We start from the raw sequence: 25,124 nt of genomic DNA, 5'->3' as shown, positions 1-25,124 counted from the left end.
ATGATCACTCTCAACGTCCATTCCGTCTTGGGTGATGGGTGTTTTCTACTCTCTAGGGGATGCCAGAACGCTATACTCTTTTGGGCTTGAATGTAATGCTCTTAGGTGTGATTTTTTTTTAAGTGTTACGAAAAAATCCCGGAGTACATGGTTACCCAAAATGCTGGACCTAGATACTCTGTTACTCAATTAAATATAAAAAGAACCTTAGTTTAGGGGAGGGGGGCATTGGGTGAATGTGTGTGTGTTTGCTATACCTATTATACTTCACTGTCTCCCAATTAAAGTTGTTCTGTTCAAATGTATCCAGAAGCTGAAGAAGTCCATCAAACCAGAGGCAGAGAGTCTTTTTATAGTAGTGTTTTACTTAACTGCTTCCCCAACTCACTTTTTGGTTTCTACAAAACCAATCTCTTTAGAAACTAAAATTTTAGTGCTATAATTAAAATTTGCTGAGACTTAAGGGATTTTTCCTACCTCAGAGGTACAGAGTTTCTGTTAACCATGTCAATAATTCACCTTCCTCCCCACCCCACATCTTTGAGGGTGGAGACTCAGAGAGTAAATTCTTTGGCAATGAATAAGTAACTTTTTGCCCTTACCTATCCCACCCCCCGGTTTTAGGCTTATAAGTACTTCATTTTTGATTCTTAAATTTTTTTTAATTTATTGAGGTGAAATTCAAATAGCACAAATTTAACCATTTTAAAATGAACAATTGAGGGGCATTTAGTTCATTCAGAATGTTGTGCAACCACCGCCTCTAGTGCCAAAATGTTTCCATTACTCCAAAATAAAGTCCCATATCATTAGGCAGTTTTTCCCCATTTCTCCCTCACCCTAGCCCCTGGCAATCACCAGTCTTCATTCTGTCTCTGTGAATTTACCTATTCTGGAGACTTCATATAAATGGAATCATACAATATGTGACCTTTCATGTCTGGCTTCTTTCACTTAGCATGTTTTTGAGGTTCATCCAATTGCAGTATGTATCAGTGCTTGATTCCTTTTTATGGCAGTATAATATTACATTGTATGTATCTACCACAATTTGTTTATACATTCATCTGTTGGTAGACACTGGGTTGTTTCCACTTTGGGGCTATTATGAATAGTGCAGCAATGAATATGCGTCTACATGCCTATTATTTGTTTGAGTACTTGTTTTCAGTCTGGGGGGGTATATACCCAGATACCCAGGAGTGAACTTGCTGGGTCACATGGTAATTCTTATTTTAACATTTTTGAGGAATTGCCAAACTGTTTTCCATAGTAGCTGAACCATTTTAAGTTCCCACCAGCAATGTATGAGGGTTCCAATTTCTCAGTCTCTTTGCCAACACTTGCTATTTTCCATTTTTTAAATTATTATAGCTCATCCTGGATTCTGAATCCTGATTTCTACCTGCTTCTCAAATCTGGTGATCCTCGTTTTGGTAATTCCCTCTCACTAGTCCCATCCTTAAACCAGATAACCACTTCTCACAGGTTATTCCTGCTCTCTTACTGAGCCTTCCTCCTTGTTAAGTTTATAGTTCTCAAGAACGAGTCTTTACCAACTTAAACTACTTCCATTTTTCTTCATGCTAACAGTTTTTATATTTTCATTAATCTCCTTGCCTCCTGCCCAATAATATCAGATAATAGTTTCCTGATCAGCTGACAGTTCCACATAAACATAAATACCACTGGTCCTTAACCCTTAGCATAAGGTGCCTGCATAGCTTTGAAAGGGGAAAGTTAGTAGTGGTGCTTGGTGGTGAGAGATATGAGTAGGGCTGACTGATAATCTCTTTCAAGGGTGGGGACTGTCTAATTCACGTTTTTATCCATTTTTAATTCCTAGAGCAGTTATAATTAAAGAGCTCTTGAAACTTAACTTTAAGGGTAACAATGGTACAATTTTCCCCTCTAATAATCCCTTCCCATATACTGACATTTAAAACTTTAGAATAGTTTGTCTCAGTCAGTATTAGGGAATCAGCATGTTGACTAGACATGAGTAGATCAAAGTAAGTTCCTTTTGCTGGTAGCTAAGTGCCCACAGGTGCTGATGAAGGTCATGTTCTGTGGTCACGTTCATGACACACTGAGAGATAACATTCCATATTTCATACTATGCCCTAGGAGGCTAAAAACATACTGATACTGGAGAACTCTGCTCTAGGGTATGTGTTTGTGGGAATGTAGCTGTGGTCACCAAATTCTTTTGTCTTTACCAGGAATAAATGTCACTTCTCAGGTACACCTAAAGAGATGTTATTGTATTAAAAGTAACTGGAGATGACAATGAAGTTTTAGTCTTAAGAAAATTTTAGTATTGTTTTTAAAGATTATGTAAACTTGGATTTCTTCATAGGTGCCAAAGAACGTTCTGAGATCTATGAAGCATTTGAAAACATCTATCCTATTCTAAAGGGTTTTAAAAAAACCTGAGTATATCATTCAACATCTCACAGTATGTTGGTTTGAATATGTGCATAAGCCCAGCACAGAAACAGCTGGATTATAGACATTCCATGCACATTCTGACTTTAGTTATTAAAGTGTTATTCTGTATGAGTAACCATGCCTAAGAAATGAAGAAACTTTTTTTCAAAATGACTCATGTATGTTATTTTTAAAATGGAAAAAGTAAACTTACTTCAGAATTTGAAGGATTTAGGGCCTTGCTAGAATGATACTGTAACATCATTAAAATTTAATGCTTTGCTCTTGTTAAAGATGTAGTACATTAACATGTGTTCTCTAAAAATATATAGCAATATATAGAAATTTCAAATAACTGCATAAAACAGGATAGAAAATTGTCTATTTTTTGCCTTTTTAAATATTGAGTAGATGATCCTGGCCATTAGGTACCGGCCTGTGAAGGATCCTGTCAGAATACAAATGAAACATGTAAGTCTGAAAACTTAAGAAAAATTAAATAATTAAACATCCTTTTGTTTGAAATGGTCAGAGAAAATTATTTCTCTCCCTTAAAAATAAATCTTAAACTTTCAGGAACCATTCAGGTTTAGTATAAGGTCTATTTTGAAAACAGTTTAGGGATTTTGCGCTTTTTTGGGGTACTTTTATAATCCTATGTAATTGTATTAAAATAGACCAGATAAGAGTAAGAGGCTGGAGCAAAGAGCTCAGCTTCAAGACCTAATTAGGTTGTGGAATCAGCCGCATTTGATGGAGAGGTGGAGATTAACAGGGAGGGATGGGCTAACAGGAGTCGTGGCCCTTGTTCTCAAGTGGGCAGTGATTGTCTTTCACTAAGATGAGGAGACATTTGTGGGGAGGGAGAGTTCAGGGTTTTTTTGTTTTATTTTTGTTTTGGCGGCACCATGAAGGCTTATGGGATTTTAGTTCCCCGACTAGGGATCGAACTGTGGCCCTCAGCAGTGAGAGCTTGGAGTCCTAACCACTGGACTGCCAGGGAATTCCTGAGAGTTCAGTTTTAATTTCAGTTTCCCAATTGCTGAGTTTGTTGGTGGTCACTGTACATTACTTTAAGCCTAGTGTAGGCAGTTATGAATTTGGGGGTATGGAACTTGGGAGAGAAGCCCTAGCTGGAGAGAGAATTTAGGGCAGTCATTAATTTACAGCCTGCCAAAATAATCCTTGAGAATCAGTGGTCTGGATCATTTGACCTATGAGCCTCATTTTTTTTCTTCTGTAGTTTACAGGCATATTCACACACTAGTTACTCTGATATAATCCTCCAACCTACCCTATTTATCCCCACAGAAAGAAATTTGGAGTCATCTAACCATGTTAAATTCTACCTAGTTCAAATTCTTTAAGATATGGCCCAGAGAAGCGGCCGAAGGCTGGACATTAAAATTTATTTTTCAGAAAGATACAACTTTGATTTACACGTTCAGTACAGTTGTTTCCACTGGTTAGCTATTATTGGTAAAGTACTTATCAGATTACTATTAAACGGATTTACTTATTAATCCTTAGGTGGGTTCTGAAATTCTCTCCATTTAACAGTTAAGAACACAGGCAGAGAGAGGTGAGGAATTTGCCCCGAATTACACAGCTATTAAGAAGGCGGGTGGGCCAAAATTCAACCTCGTTCCAAGACCCAGTTAGTTCCCTCACCCAACTCTGCGGTAGTTTTAGCCAAATTTAAAAGCATCCAGAGCGAATGACAGAAATTCCCTCATTGTGTTCCCAGTCTGTTTTCCCAGAATCCTTAGGGCATCGTATTACTATTTCTTGCACAAGCTGGAGGCGTTAACGTGTAGCCTGGGCGTGATTGAGCCTCAGATGACATTCTGTTGGGCTGACTTGCTCCTCTAAACATAATTCCTACTTCGGAAACGGCCGCCCCCGAGCAGTCAGAAAAACCCATTGCCCCTTCGGCCCTCGGCGGCCGAGGGGTGGGCGAGGCCGGGCGAGGCCGGGCGAGGGTCTCGCGGGACTCCCGCCGCGCTTCCGGCCCCTCCCCAGGCCCCGCCCAGGCCCCTCCTCCTCGCCCAGGATGCACCTGGTTGAAAACAAAATCCCACGTGACTGGCTCTGCTCTCAGGCCATCATGGCGTCTCCCAGTGGGAAGGGATCCCGGGCGCCGGAGGCTCCTGGCTGCGGGCCCCAGCCCGTCGCCCGGGACCTGGTAGACTCCGTGGACGACGCGGAGGGGCTGTACGTGGCAGTCGAGCGGTGCCCACTGTGCAACACCACCCGCCGGCGGCTGACCTGCGCCAAGTGCGTCCAGAGCGGCGATTTCGTCTACTTCGACGGCCGCGACCGTGAAAGGTAAGGCAGCCGCCACGGCCCTATGGTTTCTAACCTGGGTGTCTCCACCGGCTCGGAGGCTGGAGCCTGGGGCCTGAGTTTGGGCCCCGGAGCCCAGCGAGAGGAGGGGGAGGTAGGGAGGGTAACTGCTTTGCGCCGGCGCTTTGCTCCCAGGGGAAAGAGTCGGGGATGGAGGCCAGAAGAGAGAAGGTCGCCGTTTCCCCCTAACCCACTCGAGAGGAGTCTGACCTCACGGTGCTCTTGGGTACTAGGGAAAAGGGATAGATGGTGGCTGTGGAGAGGTCTTCTATTACTGCCATAGAGTTGGATTCTCGGTACTTTGTTCCACTCCCATTCAAATGCTGGGTTTAACCTTTGTTTTCGAAAGCACGTTCATTCTCTAGAAGAGAATAAAACAACTGGTTAAGAGGGATTCGGGCCCTGGTAGCCTGTGTCACAGATGGATCTTATCAGACATGCTTACTCTAATGTGTGAACTAGGCTAGCTAGTTCCTCCCTTTTCCAAAGATTGTTTTAGATGCTAAGGAGTTTGGGTATGTGTTTTGGCTTTGTTTTAAAATCCAGACTGGGACCTGCAAGCCCTTAATTAAGAGAATTCAAGAACGCGTTTTGGCCTTGTTTTGAAATTTAAACAGAGACCTACAAGTCCTTGGTTAAGATGATTGAAAAATTAGTGTGATTAGCTGCAAGGTCTCTCAGGCTCAACTTCTGTTTCAATAACTTAGTGTCAGTGATAGTAAGCCAGCTAATTTTTTCAGTGCAAAAGTTCAGGTATTAATTCATTTACAAGAACCCGATAAGTTATTTTCTGTAACTTACTGCTAAGGAAACTGCACAGTACCTTGCCCTGGGTCACACAGATAATAAGTGTGGGGACCAGAATTAAATTCCAGGCAGCCTGAACCCATATGCCATGCACTTGACCACTGGATTATATAACGGCTGTATTTGGAAGTGTTTTTTGAGTTGCTGACAGTCCTCGCATCACGAATGGAGTTCATTTCTTTTTCTTTTGAGGAGATTTGTATGATTCAGTCTTTTAGTTCATCACTGTGTCTCATTGATGTACTTGATGACTTTAGAAACTGCTGATGTAATAAATAATAGCTTTAAAAATTAACACAGTTTTATTATAAGAATACTAGGTATGAGGTGGAAATGTCTAACTGATGGAGTTTATCATGGGTTCAGTTCTGGACCCTTTTCTCTATATACTTTTTCTTAGATTCATTCCCATAATTTAAATATCGTCTATATGCTGAAGACTGCCAGACTTGTATCTCCAACCCAGGCCTTTGTGAAATCAAGAAAACAGCTGCATACTCTGTCTGTATTTAAATTTGTAATGAGAATCTCCATCTTAATATGGCATACTGAATTCATGATTATCCATCATAAATCTGTTCCTCTCATGCTCATTCCAGCCCAGTAAATGGTAACCTCATTCTCTGGCACAGGCCAAAAAAACCTTCCAGTGCTCCTTGACCCCTCTCTTAATGCCACCATATATAATCCCATCAACAAATCCCATCCACCCTTCAAAACCGATCCTAAATCCAACCCTTTCACTGCCTCCTGGTTTGGTCCACCAGAGGATTATTGCCTCTTGAGTTCCTGCTTCCACCCTTTCTCCTTTATAGTGTGATTCCCATATTGCAGCCAGAGTAACACCACTCCTCCATTCCTCTGTTCACATCTTTCAGGGGTTTCCTGTTTTACCCAAAGTAAAAAAAGCCAAAGTCCTTATCCAAAGATCTGTATTGTCTGTTCCTCCATTGATCTCCTATTGCTTTTCCCTTACCCACTCTGCAGTACCATCTTGGCCTCCTTGCCAGTCCTCAAACATACCAAGAAGACTCCTGCTTCAGGACCACTGCAGTCTTATTCAGACTGCCAGGACTCTTTTCTTCTAGAAGTCTTCAGGGCTCCTTCCTTTGATTCCTTTAAGCCTCTGCTCATACATTAGAGGAACTCTTTCTTTGGACTATTCAACTAAAATAGTAACCTCCTTTCCCACTTAACCTGCTTTATTGTTTTCCATAGCACTTATCACCGTCTGTGGTTTACATATTAATTTGTCTAACTGCCCCCTGCTCCAGTGATGTAAGCTCTGTGAGAACAAAACAGTTTTGTACTCTGCTGTATCCTCACATAGTAGAAGCTTAATAAAGATTTGTTGAATGATTGGGTCAATCTACCCTTCCTTCCCAAACTTAATATGATTCTGAATCACTTCATTGTTATAAATCACGACCCATTTGTCACTAAAGCCAGAAACCCGGGAGTTATCCTAGCTTTTTCCTTTTATCTTACTCCGTGTATCCAAAATATTGACAAGTCTAATTTGATCTGCTCCAGAGTAGATCTTGAATCTGTCTACTTCTAGTCCAGACCACTATCATTTCTCTCCTGGCTACTTATTAGTTTCCTTTCTTTTACACGTACAGCTCCTCCCTAGCCTCCCTCTGGCCTTCACACAGCAGCCACAGTAGAAATGTAAATCAGATACTGTCACTGTTCTGCTTAAACTTTTTCAGTGGCTTTCCACTTTATTTAAAATAAAATTCAGGCTCCTTACTATGGCATGTTAAGCCCCATGTGATTTGGCTACGGCCTACCTTCTAACTTTGGCTGTAAGGTTGAGTTTAAAATGTGGTCTTTGGATTCAAGCTGTATTGAATTGAATCCAAGCTCCACCACTTGCTATGTGATTTTGAAGTTTCTTAATCTCTCCTGTGCTTATTTCATTTTGAAAATGGAGTATCTAACTTCATAGGTTTCTGGTAGTGGTTACATAAGAGCATGCACTGAAGTACTTAGCATGATGTCTAGCATGTATTAAGTACTCAAAAAATAAACGCTTGCCATGTATCCTCATGTTCACAGCTCAGTAGTTGGGCCTTCTCTCATATCCTCAAACACATGAAACTTTTCCACCCGTGGGTCTTTTTCCTTGCTGTTCCCTCTGCCTGGAACATTGTTCCTCCTGATTGTCACCTTTCCTTTCATGTCTGAACTTAAATGTCACTTCCTCAGTGAGACGTCCCTGACCTTCACTAAGATAGGTCCCCACTTCCATCTCTCCCCCCATTTCTGTCACAATACTCAGTTCTTTCATGGTATTGAGCATGGTAAGTGGTGTTACTTTTTTGAGGAAAGTAACTGCATCCGGAATGTAGTTCCACGGAGGCATGAATTCTGGTTTTGTTCAGTCAGATCCCCAGTGCTTAGTGCAGCAGCAGTGGGCAGCACACAATAAGCAGATTGTTGAAGGAATGGTAAAGGCAAGACAACTTTAGAAACTGAAATACAAATTATTTTCAGAAGAGGGATGTGTTACAGTGGATTTCTTTTTATGACCAAGCAGAAAAGTGAAAAATAAATACCAGAACCATTCAAAATTTAGAAATGAACAAGAAATTTTAAGGTTCAGGGATAACAGACAGCTTCACTTCACTTTCCATTGTTCCCCGTTCTGAACCTTGTATTCCTAAGGAAGAGGAGTTTGCTTGTTTATTTTCCTTTGTTCCCAGAACAGTGCCTAGCATCTAGTAGGATGTGAGAATCTGTCGAGACCCAGGACCACCGTCCTAATGGTCAAGTCAGTTTTACTGAGCTCTCATTGGGTACAGTTATCTGCATAAAATATTCTGGCAGTTACAGAAGAGAAAGGCAGGTCTCTGCTCTCAAAGCTTTACACTGACTACTAATAAGCCTTAAATTTCTTGGGCCAAAGGTTGATTGTGAGATATTCTGTTGTCTTCAGTATTTATGAAAAATTTTGCTTTCAGACTCTTTTTTCCTTTTACTTATGAAAAGCTCCTCACTAACTGTGGGAAACCACTTTGAAATAAAATATGGAAGCTTACAGCACAATTTAAATACTCTTGTTTAACCTCTGATTCTTTTCAGTAAATTAACCAGATTAGCTGTGCCTATAAGGATCTTGAATGTGATGTGCATATCAAAGTTCTTGTGAATGTAGATGTGTTTTTTTCAGGTTTCATTAACAGACTAGCTGAATACATAGTTTGTAATGGTTTAGCAGTTCAAGGAAAATTAGATATTAAAGAACAAATCTGTCTCCCAATAATTAGTTCTTTTAACTCCTAAGAAGGGAACATGCATCTTTACATAATTTTGTGGACAGTATGAGTTTGGCAGTTAGATTGAAAAATACCTGAATGCGCTACTTTTTTTGTTATTGTTCAGTGGGAACACTTCCTTACAACCTTGGTACCCTCCTAGCACTATCCTTTCCTCATCTCCCACCTTGGCCTCAGTCCGAAAACAGTGCCCACTTTCTTTTCTGCTTTTTCATCTGCCGTTTGATGTGTGTGCTTCCTTAAGAGATGAAGAGGAATGATTTTAAGCAGTACTCTCAACACAATCTCCTTTGGATCTTGTACTGGAGAACATTTTAAAATTACAGGTTTGGACTTCCCTGGTGGCACAGTGGTTGGGAATCCGCCTGCCAATGCAGGGGACATGGGTTCGATCCTTGGTCCGGGAAGATCCCACATGCCGCAGAGCAGCTAAGCCCGTGTGACACAACTACTGAGCCTGAGCTCTAGAGCCTGCGAGTCACAACTACTGAGCTTGCGTGCCACAGTTACTGAATCCTCCGTGCGCCTAGAGCCCGTGCTCCCACAACAAGAGAAGCCACAGCAATGAGAAGCCTGTGCACCGCAACAAAGAGTAACCCCTGCTCGCTGCAACTAGAGAAACCCCATGCACAGCAACGAAGACCCAAAGCAGCCAAAAATTAAATAAATAAATAAATTAAAAAAAAAAAATTACAGGTCTTTTAACAGGAACATAATTTTCTGGATTATACATTTATCTGACACCAAAAATAAGACTGCTACCCAACAGATAACAAGTTGAAGTAATCTTTCCACTCAAAACTGAAAAAAATTGCTTACTAGTTTATGGTAGTGTAGGAATGAGACAGGGAACATAATCTGAGGATACCCAGGAACATCTGCCTGCTGGTTTAGGAACCAGTTATTTTAAAGTGTGGATCAAAAAGAAAGGCAAAATTTATGAGCAATATGGGTAGTATTGCTTTTTTTTTTTAATTTATTTTGGCTGCGCTGGGTCTTAGTTGCGGCATGCAGGATCTTTTTAGTTGCGGCATGCGGGCTTCTTAGTTGTGACATGCAAACGATTAGTTGCGGCATGCAGGTTCCCCGACCAGGGATCGAACGCAGGCCCCCTGCATTGGCAGCGTGAAGTCTTACCCACTGGACCACCAGGGAAGTTCCAGTGTTGCTTTTATATGTACCCTGAATCAGGAATGATGCAGCACTACCTTCACTGATGAGTTTTAAGAATATATGACTACAGTTCTACCAAGAAACAGAAATATGGGCGCTAAACAAATTGAGAAGTGAGATAAAGGACAAGCAAGAAATGTAGATGTTACTAAACATTTCAAGGGGAAGACACAGCCAACATCCAAAAAACTACCCTTTAGACATCTCTGTTCTGCCCTCCAGTATCTTTGGTTGTCAGTCACTGTAGCTTATAAAAATATTGTCATGGGATTTCGGTTCTGGGCCCACATTTGTATGCCCCACTCAGAAGAATAAAAGCTCTATAGGTAGCTCGACTCCCCATCTTTAGACAAGGGTTTATCAACCTGACTTCTGTTTGGTTATGTCTTTCAAGAAAGGTCACAACTCCCATCCCATGCAGCTTATTAATTGTATTTATGCCAATACATGTGGATCTGCTAAGAAAATAAAACTTTTGTTTTCAATCAGTATCAGTGGCTACTCTTGCCATTATGTGTACTTTTTAGAATTTATAAAGGAATTTCACATTTATTATGTCATTTGTTCCCTACCACAAAACCATGAGTTATTAATCTGTTTTTAGAACGAGGAAACTCAGAGTAGTGTGCCTTACTTATTGCTGGGCTATGCTAATTCTTGAGTTTACCTCCAGATCTGAAATACATGTATAAATAAATAAATATATATATATATTCAATTTAATACATTAGTAAGATTAAGTACAAAATCACTCATTGCAATGAAGAAAAGGGAAACTAGCCTATATTATGTGCTAAGTGCCTGTACCTGATGCTTTCACATTTATCTTATTTAATCCCTGTAACCAAGTAGGATAATCACTATTCCCATTTTACAAGGGAGAAAACGAAACAATGCTCTGTTTCTGCTTTCTCCTAATCACTTAACCTTCATTCCTGCCGGTGGAGTATATGTTTTTACTACAGTTAACCCTTGAACAACCGGTTAATTCGCCTGTAATTTATAGTCAGCCCTCCTTATCTGCAGTTCCTCCACATCCACAGATTCATCCAAATTCCAACCCTGTAGTACTGTAGTATTTACTGTTGAAAAATATCTGCATATAAGTGGACCGATTCAGTTGAAACCCGCATTGTTCAAGGGTCAGCTGTGTATTTTCTCATACCTAAATATTCTAACATAAGATAAAAGAACCATTCTGATAAGGACTGTGTTTTTTCATATTGCATTTGTTCATAAACATTATAACCTTGAATGCCTAAAGAATTTAAGGGAGAAAAATTTGATGGCTAGTAATTCTTGCTGTGTTAGTATCCTAGTTCAAGAAATATGCAGTTCTTTAACCATTTCTGCTTAAATAAGGGAGATTGCTGTGCTCTTCTCCAAGTGCATCTGTGCTCTCTCTTCCCCAAGAAGCCTTTCTGCCTTATTTCTAGAGCCAGAATCATCGTTAACTTTTCACCAAACCTGTGTCCAAATTGGAGCTGGGGATAATTCTCCACCACTGACCTAAAAACTGTTAATGCTCATTTTCTGCTTTTAGATTTAAGGAACCTAAGGAATATAATCAGTGTCAAGAGACCTAAGGACTTTAGATACTTTTAGGGGATTGTGTATATGTTTTTATAGTGGATATGGTCCTCAAAGGTGGAGCTTGAGAAATTTTAATTGATTGAATACTGGTTTTTTTCTGATTATAAAAGTATGTATGATTATTGTAGAAAACTTGTAAAGTACAATAATATGTAAAGAAGGAAACAGATTTTGCCCATATTCTCACAACTGTTAGTGTTTTGTTATATTTGCTTCCAGCCTTGTTTCTGTGTATGTGTGTGCTTGTAAATATATTTTTTTCATTTGGAATCATACCATGTGTATATAGTTTGATGCTCTGCTTTTTCGTTTTCTTTAACCCAACATCTTATAAACACATACTAATGTCTTTGTCTACAAAAATATTTTAATGTCCTTCATGGCAATATGGTGTTGTTTGATAATCATTCTCCTTTTGGACATTAAAGTTGTTTCCAGTTTTTGCTATTATGACTAATTTCACAATTGGCATAAATCTTCTTCCTCATCTCTGATCTTTTCCTTGAACTGCATAACTGGTTCCAAGGGTTTACTAATTTTTAAGGCCCTCAGTGGCATATTCAAAAGTTTTGTGTTTTTTGTTTGTTTGTTTTACCTTTCTTAAAATATATTAATAGTGTTTCTTGGACTTTTCTATTGCCATTACCCTAGGCACAAAGGATGAGGGAAAGGACTGAGAAGGCAGATGGAGGGATTAGTTATTTTATGAAAAACACTAAGTGCTCAGTAAGTTGTAGATGTTATGACGATGTTAATGATCATCTAGCACAGAATTAATAGTAGGATCCCTGATAGAGTGCATGCCTGGGTGCTGCTTTTCTGATTGCGTGGGACAGACTTAGGTGACCAGTCCCACCTGTAGCCAGATCCACTCAGTCGCCCAGGACGACCTGTGGCCGTGGGATAGCGTGGAGCGATGAGGGTCACACTCTTAACTGATCCTTATCAGCAGCACACTCCTGTCCCTGCTGTCCCGCTGGTGTATTGAGGTCCTCTAGGGCAGGACAGATTAACTTCTCACCTTGTGAAACAGCAGAATTTCCTCTGCCTATAATGCCTTCCTTCCCTTAGCAAGGCCACCTCTAACCTGTCCTCAAGGGGCAGCCCAGGCAGGCGTGACTGCTGGAGAGCTCCCTCTGAATCCTGAGCTGGGTTGTGTGCCATCTCTTGTAGCACTGTTGACTACAAGAGATGGCACACAACCCAGACTCTCTATGACCATCTGCTCCTAGTTTTCATCAGTCTCTATCACAGGGGCACTTTTTAAAGTCAGCTTAAGGGAGTACTTTTGTAGGGAAGAAAAGCAAATATAAGTCTGGAGGAATTTGGTAAATAACAAAGAAGGCATTTTGAAATTGGGAAAGAAAATATAAGAAATAGTGTTGTAGGGACTTCCCTGGTGGTCAGTGGCTAGGACTCCGCGCTTCCAACGCAGGGGGCCCAAGTTCAGTCCCTGGTCAGGGAACTAGATCCCACATGCTGCAACTAAAAAAAAAAAAAAGTATCCTGCATGCCGCAACAAAGATCCCATGTGACACAACTATGACCCGGCTTAGATAGATAAATAAGTAAATAAGTAAATAAATAAATTAATTAAAAAAGGAAAGAAATAATGTTGTAAAAGCCCTGATTCATGGTATAGGTTCACTGGCGGATTCTTTTCGGAAAACAATAGAAGTCTGTAGAGCCACTGAACAACAACAACAAAATTGATAAATGTATCTGCATAAAATTTTGGAAAATTGGTAGAGCAGAAACATAAGTAGTCACTAAGCAGATTGAGGAAGAATAATTTCAAGATGTATGAAAGGAAATAGCTAATTTCTCTAATAAATAACCCTTTAAAAAAAAACTATAGGACTTCCCTGGTGGCGCAGTGGTTAAGAATCCATCTGCCAATGCAGGGGACACGGGTTCAAGCCCTGGTCAGGGAAGATCCCACATGCCGCAGAGCAACTGGGCCCGTGAGCCACACCTACTGAGCCTGTGCTCTAGAGCCTGCGAGCCACAACTACTGAGCCCACGTGCCACAACTACTGAAGCCCACGCGCCTAGAGCCTGTGCTCCACAACAAGAGAAGCCACCGCAATGAGAAGCCCGCACACCGCAATGAAGAGCGGACCCTGCTCACCGCAGTTAGAGGAAGCCCGTGCACAGCAATGAGACCCAGTGCAGTCAAAAATTAAAAAAAAAAAAAAACTGTAGAAAAGTGAACAAAGGGTATAGGGGGATAACAAAAGAAAAGTAGCCAATAAGATAGGAAAAGGTGTTAAACATTTCTAACTGTGAAATGAAGAAAGGCAAATAAATGGATTATGAAATGTCTTTGAGGAGAGGGAGGCCAGTCAGGTTAGCAAAGAGTAAAATGTGCAGTGCTGTGAGTAAGAAAACAGGTTGGTAGGGTTGTAAATATAATATGAACTGATTCAGAGGAAATTTAAAGATAACTGCCAGGAGTTGCCATGTAAACCTAAATGCACCCAGATATTCATTTCTAACATTACTGCTAATAGTGAAAATTTGGAAGCGATGGCAGTGTTCATCAGTAGGTGTTTCTGTAAATAAATTATATGATGTCCATTCAGTGAAATTCTGTGTACCTGTTAAAGAATGAGATAGGTCTTTATGTTCTGAAGTGGAAAAAGATACAAAACATTTTACGTGATAAACCCAGCTTGAAAGACAGTATATAAAAAATGCCTTTCCCCCCTTCCTTTTTCTTTTTTCTTTTTTCTTTTTTTTCCTAATCTATCTCTGTGAGTCCTGGGATGGAGAATGCAGAGGATGGGTGAGGCGCTGGTGAGCAGTTGGCTCGCTGACCAGCCACATTCCTTGATAACCATCTGCTTTTGCTTTGTTCACACTACCTGTTTTCATTTCCTTCATGAAGAATGACATTACTCATGAAGTGTTTGATGCAGTAGGAACTGTTATCTTCTGTTTGTTATTCCTGCTGTCCTCTGTATGTTTGTTTTAAGTTTGTTGTTTTGTTTTGTTTTGTTTTTTTAAACAAAACCCAAGAGAACTAACCAGCTTGATATAAAGCTGGACAGTGTTATCATCCCAATTTGTTTTAGTACACAGTGGCATTTTTACAACAGATCTGATTCATAGCCCCTAAAAGCAGGATTTTATCCTCCATGTCAGTCCTTTGTTTACACAGGTGGATGAGTCTTGTGAGCTTGTCATCTCCTTCAGGTTATTGGAGCATGAATCACCACATTAGGTAGAAGTAAATACCACATTCGTTTCTCATTTTTGATAGAAGGAAATGGAAGCATATAACAAGTAACCTGTCTAGTTCACAGCCAGTTGCAGAAAAATGAAAGATTAGATTTCTTAACGTTCTGTAAAATGCTTTGTCATAAGTTGCAGGCACATAGTAAATACCTGATAAATGAATTGATGAATCTATGAATTTGTCCACATCCCACACTGGTTTCAGAGTTTTCTAATACTGTTTCATGTAGTTACCACCTTACTGGCCATTGCAGTGCTACCCAATACAACTTTGTGCAGTGATGTTCCGTATCTATGCCATCCAGTAAGGTAGCCCCCAGCCATATGTGGCTATTGAAATGTGGGTAGTACAACTGAGAAACTGAATTTTTAATTTAATTTTAATTTAGTCATGTAAGTATGTAATTCTGTCACATGTGATATTATCTGATTTGGTTTCTTGTTTAATATATATTGTACATTTTCAGTGACTGACTATTAAATGGTAGGGTCATAATTAGACCATTTTATCCCTTCCATTTAGAAGTAGATATCTGGGTATGTTTCAAATGTGGGATTATAGAAATAGTATGTTAGAGAGACTTTTATGTCTGGATTATTTTAAGGAAGAGATTTTTAGGGCTGTTATGGTTCTGTTAAATTGTTTTCATTTAGGCTATGATTTCACGAGATAGCCAAAGGCCTAATCTTGGACTCCACACCACGTTACTGTAGCATGTGGCATTACCTTTGTTTCTTTGAAAGTAGTGAGCCACCATTAGCTCAATTCAAAATCAGTTGCATGATGTTAGCCATACTTTTTTTTTTTTAACCTAAAATTCTTATTAAGCAACAAGTCATTTTAGGTACTCAGTAGCCACATGTGCCTGAAGGCTACCATGTTGAACAGCATAGACCTAGAAGATTTGAGTATCACTGCTAGCCACCTTCAGCTAGTTGACGTTTATAGAACTCTGTATCCAGCAGCTGTAGAAAACACGTTCTTTTCAAGTGCACGTGGAACTTTCACCGAGACGTGGTGTACCATATGCAAGGCCATAAGACAGTCTCAAATCAAAAGATTAAAATCTCATAGAGAATATTCTGGGACCACATCAGCCTTAAAGTAGAAAAATAACAGTACGTTACCAAAAAACCTGTATATCTGGAAATTGAACAATACACTTCTAAATAATTCATTGGTCAAAGAGGGAATTTGATGGAAGATTAGAAATGTCAACCTAAATGGTAAAATACACGATATCAAAATGTTTAGGGTTTAGCTTAAGCAATACTTCTGGGGGAAATTTATAACTCTGTATACTTATATTAAAAAGGGAGAGGCTTAAAGTTGATGATGGAAGTTCCTACCTTAAACTGCAAAAAAAAAAAACAAACTAATCCCACATAAGGTAGCAGGAAGAAAATAAGAATAAGGGTAGAATAGTGACAAACAGCAAAAATGAACTGCAATGTGATATTCTTTCCTTTTGATAACTTTTATTAAGTAACTTGCTAGCCCGTAATGACTAGAAGTAAAATTAGTGAGAAAACAATTGTACTTTAAGAATTATAAGGAACCAATTTATAAATGAGAGTAGAGTTAAATTAAACTTAATAATTACAATTATTTTTATAATGGAAGCCTCCGTTTTCTTGAATTCTGATTCATTTTAGTGCTCTGATTTACCTGTTTTGGAGGACAATTTAACCTAGGGGTGAAAAAACCTATAGACATATTTTATAAACCCATGAAAGAGTTTTAAAGCTGAGAATTTGAACTTAGTTTTGTTTTTTTTGTTTTTTTTAAAAATAAATTTATTTATTTATTTTTGGCTGTGTTGGGTCTTCGTTTCTGTGCAAGGGCTTTCTCTAGTTGCGGCAAGCGGGGGCCACTCTTCATTGCGGTGCGCGGGCCTCTCACTGTTGCGGCCTCTCTTGTTGCAGAGCACAGGCTCCAGACGCACAGGCTCAGTAGTTGTGGGTCACAGGCCTAGTTGCTCCGCGGCATGTGGGATCTTCCCAGACCAGGGCTCGAACCCGTGTCCCCTGCATTGGCAGGCAGATTCTCAACCACTGTGCCACCAGGGAAGCCCTGAACTTAGTTTTAAATAACCAAATGGTAAGCAGCTGTAAGCGTGCCATTGAGAAGATATGTTCAGGACAGTGACATTTCCGGATGAGTCTGCAGAAATGTTTGGCTCTCAGGAGTTTGCATAATCTCATTCAACTGAAAAAAAAAACATTTAAATAAAACACTGAATTTTTTCTTACAGGTTTATAGACAAGAAGGAAAGGTTAAGCCAACTTAAGAGCAAGCAAGAAGAATTTCAAAAAGAGTGAGTTTTCATTTTGTTTTTTAATTTGTGGAGGTTGTCTAGTCACCACATGGTTTAATTCAGTGCTGTGGTATGCATACATGTGGATTGCTAATCTGTTGAATTTAGGTTACAAATCTCCCCGTGTGAAGAGCAGTACATCTGGGAGAAGTAAAATAGGAGAGATGATCAAGTTTCTAGAAAACACTGGGATCAAACCTGGTGCCTGGTTCACAGCAGGCAGTGACTGGATGGATGAATCAAACCGCTGGCCCTGATAATTGACGTATGGTAAATGGGTCCAGGACAGAAGGCATATTAGACTAACGGTGGTGGCTCTTGTAGGACGTTATTGCTTCTGTTTATCTTTATTCTTATGTATCAGGGTTTTGCAGAGTGTGGTCTGCAGATCATCTACATCAGAATTCATTAACTTCAGTACTGGTTAAAAGTGTAGATTCTTGGAATCCTATTCTCAGATATTCTGATTCAGTAGGTCTGGGGGGAGGCCCAGGAATCTGAGTATTAATGAGCACCCGATGAATCTCTCATCCTCTGGATTTGGGAATTGTCCTGTAGAACCTTTTGTCCCAAACTGATCCAGTCACTATTCTCCATACACACCCCAGACCTGATTAACACATTTATGAGTAGATGAAATCTTCAGAGATACTCTGCATTAGAAAAACCCGCTTAGATTTATTTAACTCAGTCATTTCTCTAACTTACTCTGTCACGGAAACTTTTATTTTTTCCTGTAGAACACTTCATTCCGTAGAACAAATTTCTGCCTAAGCTGGCTTATGCCTTTTTTTTTTTTTAATTAATTAATTAATTAATTTATTTATTTATTTATTTATTTTTGGCTGTGTTGGGTCTTCGTTGCTGTGCACGGGCTTTCTCTAGTTGTGGTGAGCAGGGGCTACTCTTCGTTGTGGTGCACGGGCTTCTCATAGTGGTGGCTTCTCTTGTTGCAGAGCACAGGCTCTAGGCGCGTGGGCTTCGGTAGTTGCGGCACACGGGCTCAGTAGTTGTGGCTCACAGGCTCTAGAGTGCAGGCTCAGTAGTTGTGGTGCACGGGCTTAGTTGCTCCACGGCACGTGGGATCTTCCCAGACCAGGGCTCGAACCCGTGTCCCCTGCACTGGCAGGTGGATTCTCAACAACTGCACCACCAGGGAAGTCCCATGGCTTGTGCCGTTTTGGGGGGAGCTGACAATAGCATTTGGACCATGAATTCTCTTGTAACTATCATTATTATTAATTATGACTGATGGAAATTATTGATTATGATGGAGGACAAAGGCTATGGCTGTTATGGAAGTTTATTGTGAATGTTTATAGAAAGGCTCTGAGCTGTATTAAAAGTGCAGAAGGAAGGAGGTGAGAAAAAATTGCAGAGAGCAGGGAATCTGGAAAATATTTTTCAATGCTTACATCCCACTTTGGTATATCCAGCTGTTTCTGAGACCTTATTTTAAAAAGTTGTTGATTTTGCATTTTTGAGCTTCACCGAATTCATTATTTTAAGAGCATATTTCCTTTGTCTCTTCTCCATACAGAGTGTTAAAAGCTATGGAAGGAAAATGGATAACAGATCAGTTGGTAAGCTATAAGAAGTATTTAAATAATATTCTTTACACTTGAGGTTACATGTTTTTAAGTTGGCAGAACTTCAAAAATCATTTCAAATTTAAATTTATTTTTGATCATTTTTTGGCAGTTCTCTGTGAATATATTTGTAGTGTGGGCTTCTCAGATATTTCATCCAGGTACCAAAAACAGGGTATTGGCAATTAATTATGGAACCACTGTAAGGAATAATTATGAAGTCTGGTATTGACATAGAGATACAAGAACAGTGAGGTGTCCCTTTTAAAAAAATTACTCATCGTAAACACCTACTTTGTAGATGGGTTAATGATTGAATGTGAAAAGTAAACTCAAATATTAAAAGAAAATATGGGAGAGTATTTTTATAATCTGGGGATGAGCAGACCTTTATAAGCCATAAAGGAAAACATTTGACACACTACATAAAAGTTTAAAAGTTCTATATGTTAAAGACCGTAGCAAAATGAATATAAACTGGGAAAAAATGAGTACAACATATGAAAATAAGGAGTTTGATTGATTATACTTTTATTCACTGTTGGTGGGAGTATATATTGACATATTTGTTTGGGGGACAATTTGGTGGTGCTTTGTTGGTTTTTTTAATGCACGTGTGGTATATCGGCAATTTTCCTCCTAAGAAAATACACATGAACGTAGAGATTTATGGATAAAGAGGCTGATTGTCTGCATCATTGGTAGTAAAGTTAAAATATAATCTAAATACTCATCAAACAGAATGAGATAATTATGATACTGTGTAGCTGTTGAAAAGAATGTGGTCAGTCTACATGCACTTGTATGGAATGATGTCCAAGGTATATTTTTTAATGAAACAATCAAACAAAAAGCAGGCTAGGGTAAAGTATGATTCCATTTGTGTATGTGTTTTAAATATATATCTGAAAAGATACATATCAAACTTTAATTGAGATCAACCCTGAAGAGTGGGAAGGAGTCAGGTTAACAATCTCTTTCTTCTCTTTTGTGATGCTTAATTTTTTTCATAATGATAATAAGCATCCTTCATAATTTTTAAATAATACTTAAAGAGATGTGATATAAGTGAATTCTGCTTATGCTCTGAATGTTATATAAACAAGTTGTATGGAAAAAAGTTATAAAAGGCTATTTATAAAGAATCTCATCCCAGTTTTTCTAAGTTCTAAGTTTTCTAGTTTTTCTATCAAAAATTTAAATATTGATTCTTAAAGACTAATACCTTTTAAAAGTGAAGACATCTCATTGCCAGTTTATTCCTGAATCCATCGGTTCCCGTGCATGTGTTCTCAGATGTTTCTCTCACCCCACTGGAGAGGGGAGAGTTTTACCCACTGAACATTCCTGTAATCTACTCTGTATCTTGTACCATCAGACTACTTAGACAAGTGTGAAACATTATAAGCATTTGACTGTTGTTGTAAGCTTTCAATTATCCCCGTTTATGGAGGCATTATGGAATAGATAAATAGTACTTTTTTAAAACTAGTAGGGCAGATTTTTACTTATCCTTTATTCTCTTTGGGGAAGCTGTACCTAAATCCTGGTAATGTAAAAAGGCAGTTTCATGTTTCATATAACTTTTTGAGGCTTTTCAAGAAATCTTACATGAGTTATACACTTAAAAAAAAAAGACTTCTGCTTTATTGCGGTTTTTATTATTTTGCAAGTAATATTTGCTTATTGTATCAGTGAGATAATACAGTTGGTGGTCTCCTCAGTAACCAGCACTGAGAATTTAGAGCAGCGCATCCATAGAACTCTCTGATGATGCAAATGTTCTCTGTCTACACTGCCCGATATGGTAGCCATTAGCCAATTGTTGTGTTGACATGTACCACCTGACATGTGGGTTGTGAGAGTAGGAACTTAAATTTTATATAACCTAATTGACTTGCAGATACCCACATGGGACCTGTAGCTATATATTGGACAGGGCAGGTTAAGAGAATATCCTTCAACATTTTTCTCTGTGCTTATTAACACATAAAAGAACTATGTGAATTTCTCTTTCTCTCTTAGTTTCCTAGCAGCTTCTGCACTGAACCGGAGTAACATTTTTTTTCTTTTTTGTAATCCACTAGTTACAAAAGCTATAAGAAATATAATTATACTGGTCTTTTCTTCATTACATTTTCTAAGATACACCTCAAAATAAGTAGTGTCCCCAGTAGATAATCATATTAGTCATTAGAGACCAACATTTGTGATATTTATTTCATACCTTTTTTAAGAGATGGAAAATAATGTCCTGCAAGATGAGGATTGAACAGCTGAAACAAACTATATGTAAAGGAAATGAAGAAATGAAGAAAAGTAAGTAATTTTCCCGCCTCTCTCCAGCCCTAATAAAGGAAGGACTCATGTGGAACTTCATGCGATTAATAAACAAACTAGAGAGACAGAGGAAGGGAGACAGAGAAGGGGTGGGGGGAGGCAAGAGCAACATGGAAAAGAGCTTGCCTTTCTCTTTGTAAAACATCTGTATAAGGAATTTATATATATATATATATTTTCAGATATATGTATATAAAACATATATCTGTGTATATATACACACATACACACACATATGTCCATATATACATATACACATGCACGCAAATGTAATGACCTTTAAACTGCTACATTTCTCAATTTAAGAAGTTAAGGAATGTATGTGTCCCGTTTCCCTTAGCTGACAGGAAGCTCAGAGTCAGTCTTGGTAATCAGGTATAATAATTATTAGTTCACGCCAGAAGCACAGAATATAAGACTCAGTGAGTCTTATACATATTTTAATCTGTATTAATCTTGCATTACATCTGTGTACTTCATACTTTATCAAAGGTGGTTGTCAAATTTTAAGAGTCCTCTTAGAAATCCTGTGTCCTTAGAAACAGTCCATGTTGGAACTTCCCTGGTGGTCCAGTGGTTAAGACTCCACGCTTCCAATGCAGGGGGCATGGGTTCAATCCCAGGTCAGGGAACTAAGATCCCACATGCCACGCGGCCAAAAAATAAATAAATTAAAAAAAATAAACTTAAAAAAGAAAAAGAAAGAAATAGTCCTTGTATTTCTGAAGATAAGTGTTTAACGTTTAGAATGGGTCGCCATCATACCTTGTAAATCTGTTTCTTGTCTACTCATTGCTTTCAGAAGCAAGTATTTTATAGTGGTAGGTAATGGTGTAAAAGCTGTCTTTGAAAACGCTTGTCCTAATAAAGTGCTTGCATGGAGTTTCACAGGATTAATAAGCTAGAGAAGCAGGGTAGCTGGGTGAAGAGCTACAGCCAGCCACTCTTCCACCGAGTTTGGCTTGCACTCTCCAAAGGCTCTGGGTCAATAGCAGTGTAGGGACTCATTACTTACCATGGGTTCACCCTCTTTCCCCTCCTCCCTGGATGTTCGCAGTAGGAGTTTGCCACCAGGCATCTGTGAACCTCCTGAAATTGCTGAACTGACTGAGCCTGGTGCACTTCTCTGATGAGCAAGTTTAAAACTTTGGTCAGCTCTTTTTAATAGACTCCTAGCCCCAAAATACAAAAGCAACAACCATGGAAAATAAAGATATGGTTCTAAATTAGTGGACTCTATAACTGTGATTTCCATCCCTAGCAAAACATTGGAGTCACCTGATAACCTTTTTTTAAGATCTAGAGAGAGAATCCTGGGACCTACTTTGGACTTAGGAAATTAAAATCTCATGCATGGGGACCGGGGTCAATGGTTCTTAAGCTGTCTCTAGTAAACCGATACCAATACTTTTGTAAAGTACAATAAAATTAGTTACTAGAAAAATGATTGCACACTTGTATGTCATGGCAATGTCACATAGCCATATCAAAGAAAATAGGTTCTAAACTTAGTCTTTATTTCTGTACTCCTCTTGTCTGGTAAAAGTTTGCAGATGGGCCAGATCCATAGTTCATACTTTGAGTAGTAGCACTACTCTGAGGACCTGCCAGGCTCAGGAACCACTGCTCTTTAGGACATAAATACAGGCTGGTTGCCACCCACTAGACCAGACTCACAAAATTGTACAAACAATTTTAAGGGAGTTAATGGATTCCAGAAGCTATGAATGAGCTCAAGTCAATGGATTAGATTAAGCGCTTGCTGTTCAATAAATAGTCTGTTTTTTTTTATAAACAGAATCTTGTTGAAATATCAGTTATAAACTATAGAGCCTGATGAATATTTTCTCCAGAATCTTTTGATTTAAGATGTCATGGTACAGAATAATACGGTATATAGATAGGGAAGTTTGATTGTATTTGAAATTTCAGAGTTGAGTTGATCTGTTACTTGTCCAAAAAAGCGAGAGTAGATTACAGACGGTATCCAAATGTTTTTTGTTTTTGTTTTTTTTTAAATTTATTTATTATTTTTGGCTGTGTTGGGTCTTTGTTGCTGCGCGTGGGCTTTCTCTAGTTGTGAGCGGGGGCTACTCTTTGTTGTGGTGTGCGGGCTTCTCATTGCAGTGACTTCTCTTGTTGCGGAGCACAGGCTCTAGGCGCGCGGGCTTCAGTAATTGTGGCACGTGGGCTCAGTAGTTGTGGCTCGCGGGCTCTAGAGCACAGGCTCTGTAGTTGTGGCACATGGGCTTAGTTGCTCCACGGCATGTGGGATCTTCCTGGACCAGGAATCGAACCCGTGTCCCCTGCATTGGCAGGCAGATTCTTAACCACTGTGCCACCAGGGAAGTCCCCAGTATCCAAATGTTTTAATGTTCAGGGGGAGATAGCATGGAGAGAAGAGTAAATTAAATTGAGTCTGCACTAGTGCAAGTTGGGTGACTGTGATGATTTCCTGCCACCTACAAGGGGTCCTGATATGAAATTGGAAAATGTCCTTTAAAAATCTGACCACCGTATGGCTTAGGCCATGGCTAGACAGATGCATTTGAGCACTTGTAGAGAGCTCAGTAGAGATCATGAAAATGAATGAACTTGCTGGAAAGTGTGTGATAGAACCAGAGACTTAACCTTAAGGACATTCATATTGGTCAGGAATGGTGAAGAGACGCATCTGAGGAGGAAAGAAAACATAAGAAACTTTCTGCCTGCAATGAAGTAACCTAGGTTCGTTGGTCCTCAGTTGAAGAGGGTGGTTTCGGTCCACACACATTTATCAACTGCTTCTCATATCCCAGTCAGGAGACAACAAGGCTTCAGTTGGACCTGGTGTAAGCAGCTAAGAGCCAGGTGCTATAGGTGAGGTACACACACATTACCATAGAGTTCCTGGGAGCAAGAGGTCTGGGGAATGTTTATGGAGGGGGCCTTGATGAATGAGTGCAATTTGGACATTAGGAGAATAGGAGAAAATAGTGTTCCTAGAGAGATGTTGATTTGAACAACAGAATGGAGATAAATATGTAAGGAATAACTTGTTCGGCATCCATCCATCCATCTGTGTGCTTAATGTGTTCATTTGAAGTATCTAGTGATTGAACGAGACTGGAGTGAAGGGTGTGGAGAAGGGAACTGTGGGGTGTGTACCAGTTTGGTGGTGGCTGGGAGGCTGAGGAGTTTGGTCTGTGTTTGATTGGCAGAGGAGAACCGCTGAGCACTGGCTGTACTTTATGAAGACTGAGCCAGTGAAAGAGGGCGTGGAGGTGTGGAGTGGAACCAACTAGAGACAGGCAGACTTTGGGTGAGAGTTAACCAGGATTGTGACAGTGGGAATGAAAAGAAAGACCTAGATGGAAGGAACTGTAGGACAGCTCATGGAATGGACCATCAAGAGATTGATTTAGGGGGGCTTCCCTGGTGGTGCAGTGGTTAAGAATCCACCTGCCAATACGGGGGACACGGGTTCGAGCCCTGGTCCGGGAAGATCCCACATGCCGCAGAGCAACTAAGCCCGTGCGCCACAACTACTGAACCTGCGCTCTAGAGCCCACGAGCCACAACTACTGAAGCCCGCGTGCCTAGAGCCCGTGCTCTGCAACAAGAGAAGCCACCGCAATGAGAAGCCCGAGCACTGCACGAAGAGTAGCCCCCGCTCGCCACAACTAGAGAAAGCCTGCATGCAGCAACGAGGACCCAACGCAGCCAAAAATAATAAATAAATAAAATAAATAAATTTAAAAGAAGAGAGAGGTTGATTTAGGACAGGTCAGAAATAATTGTGAAGTAGGGAACCTAGCTTAAAATGTGTCAAGAGGAAAGATAATGAGCTTGGTTTTAAACTTATTTGAGGCTCCTAAGTTGTTCCTAGGTGTCTGAGATTTTACAACCTGTTATTGCTACACTAGAGAAGTTTAGCTACAACCTGATCTGTTTGATAATACGTCTTGGGATCTAGAACCTGTAGGACCTTGATAAAAAGAACATCCGTTGGGAAGGACGAGTGTCTG

At 39.7% G+C, this 25,124-nt stretch overlaps 2 protein-coding genes across 2 annotated transcripts in view; both read left to right on the top strand.

Annotated features, from left to right (window-relative positions):
• TBPL2 (TATA-box binding protein like 2) overlaps positions 1-2,436 on the top strand; it is a 30,571-nt gene extending 28,135 nt beyond the window's left edge. The window contains exon 7 of the mRNA XM_059915720.1: positions 2,360-2,436. Within this exon, the coding sequence (XP_059771703.1) occupies positions 2,360-2,436 (77 nt within the window). The remainder of the gene's footprint in view (positions 1-2,359) is intronic.
• A 2,096-nt stretch (positions 2,437-4,532) lies between these two features.
• Positions 4,533-25,124, top strand: part of ATG14 (autophagy related 14) — a 37,243-nt gene continuing 16,651 nt past the window's right edge. The window contains exons 1-4 of the mRNA XM_059914285.1: positions 4,533-4,758; positions 17,126-17,188; positions 18,729-18,771; positions 21,015-21,096. Coding sequence (XP_059770268.1) covers positions 4,538-4,758; positions 17,126-17,188; positions 18,729-18,771; positions 21,015-21,096 — 409 coding nt within the window. The 5' untranslated portion in view covers positions 4,533-4,537. The remainder of the gene's footprint in view (positions 4,759-17,125; positions 17,189-18,728; positions 18,772-21,014; positions 21,097-25,124) is intronic.

The sequence above is a fragment of the Balaenoptera ricei genome, chromosome 2 (assembly GCF_028023285.1).
Source record: "Balaenoptera ricei isolate mBalRic1 chromosome 2, mBalRic1.hap2, whole genome shotgun sequence".
NCBI classification, from domain to species: Eukaryota; Metazoa; Chordata; class Mammalia; order Artiodactyla; family Balaenopteridae; genus Balaenoptera; species Balaenoptera ricei.
This window is presented reverse-complemented; position numbering and strand designations above follow the sequence as displayed.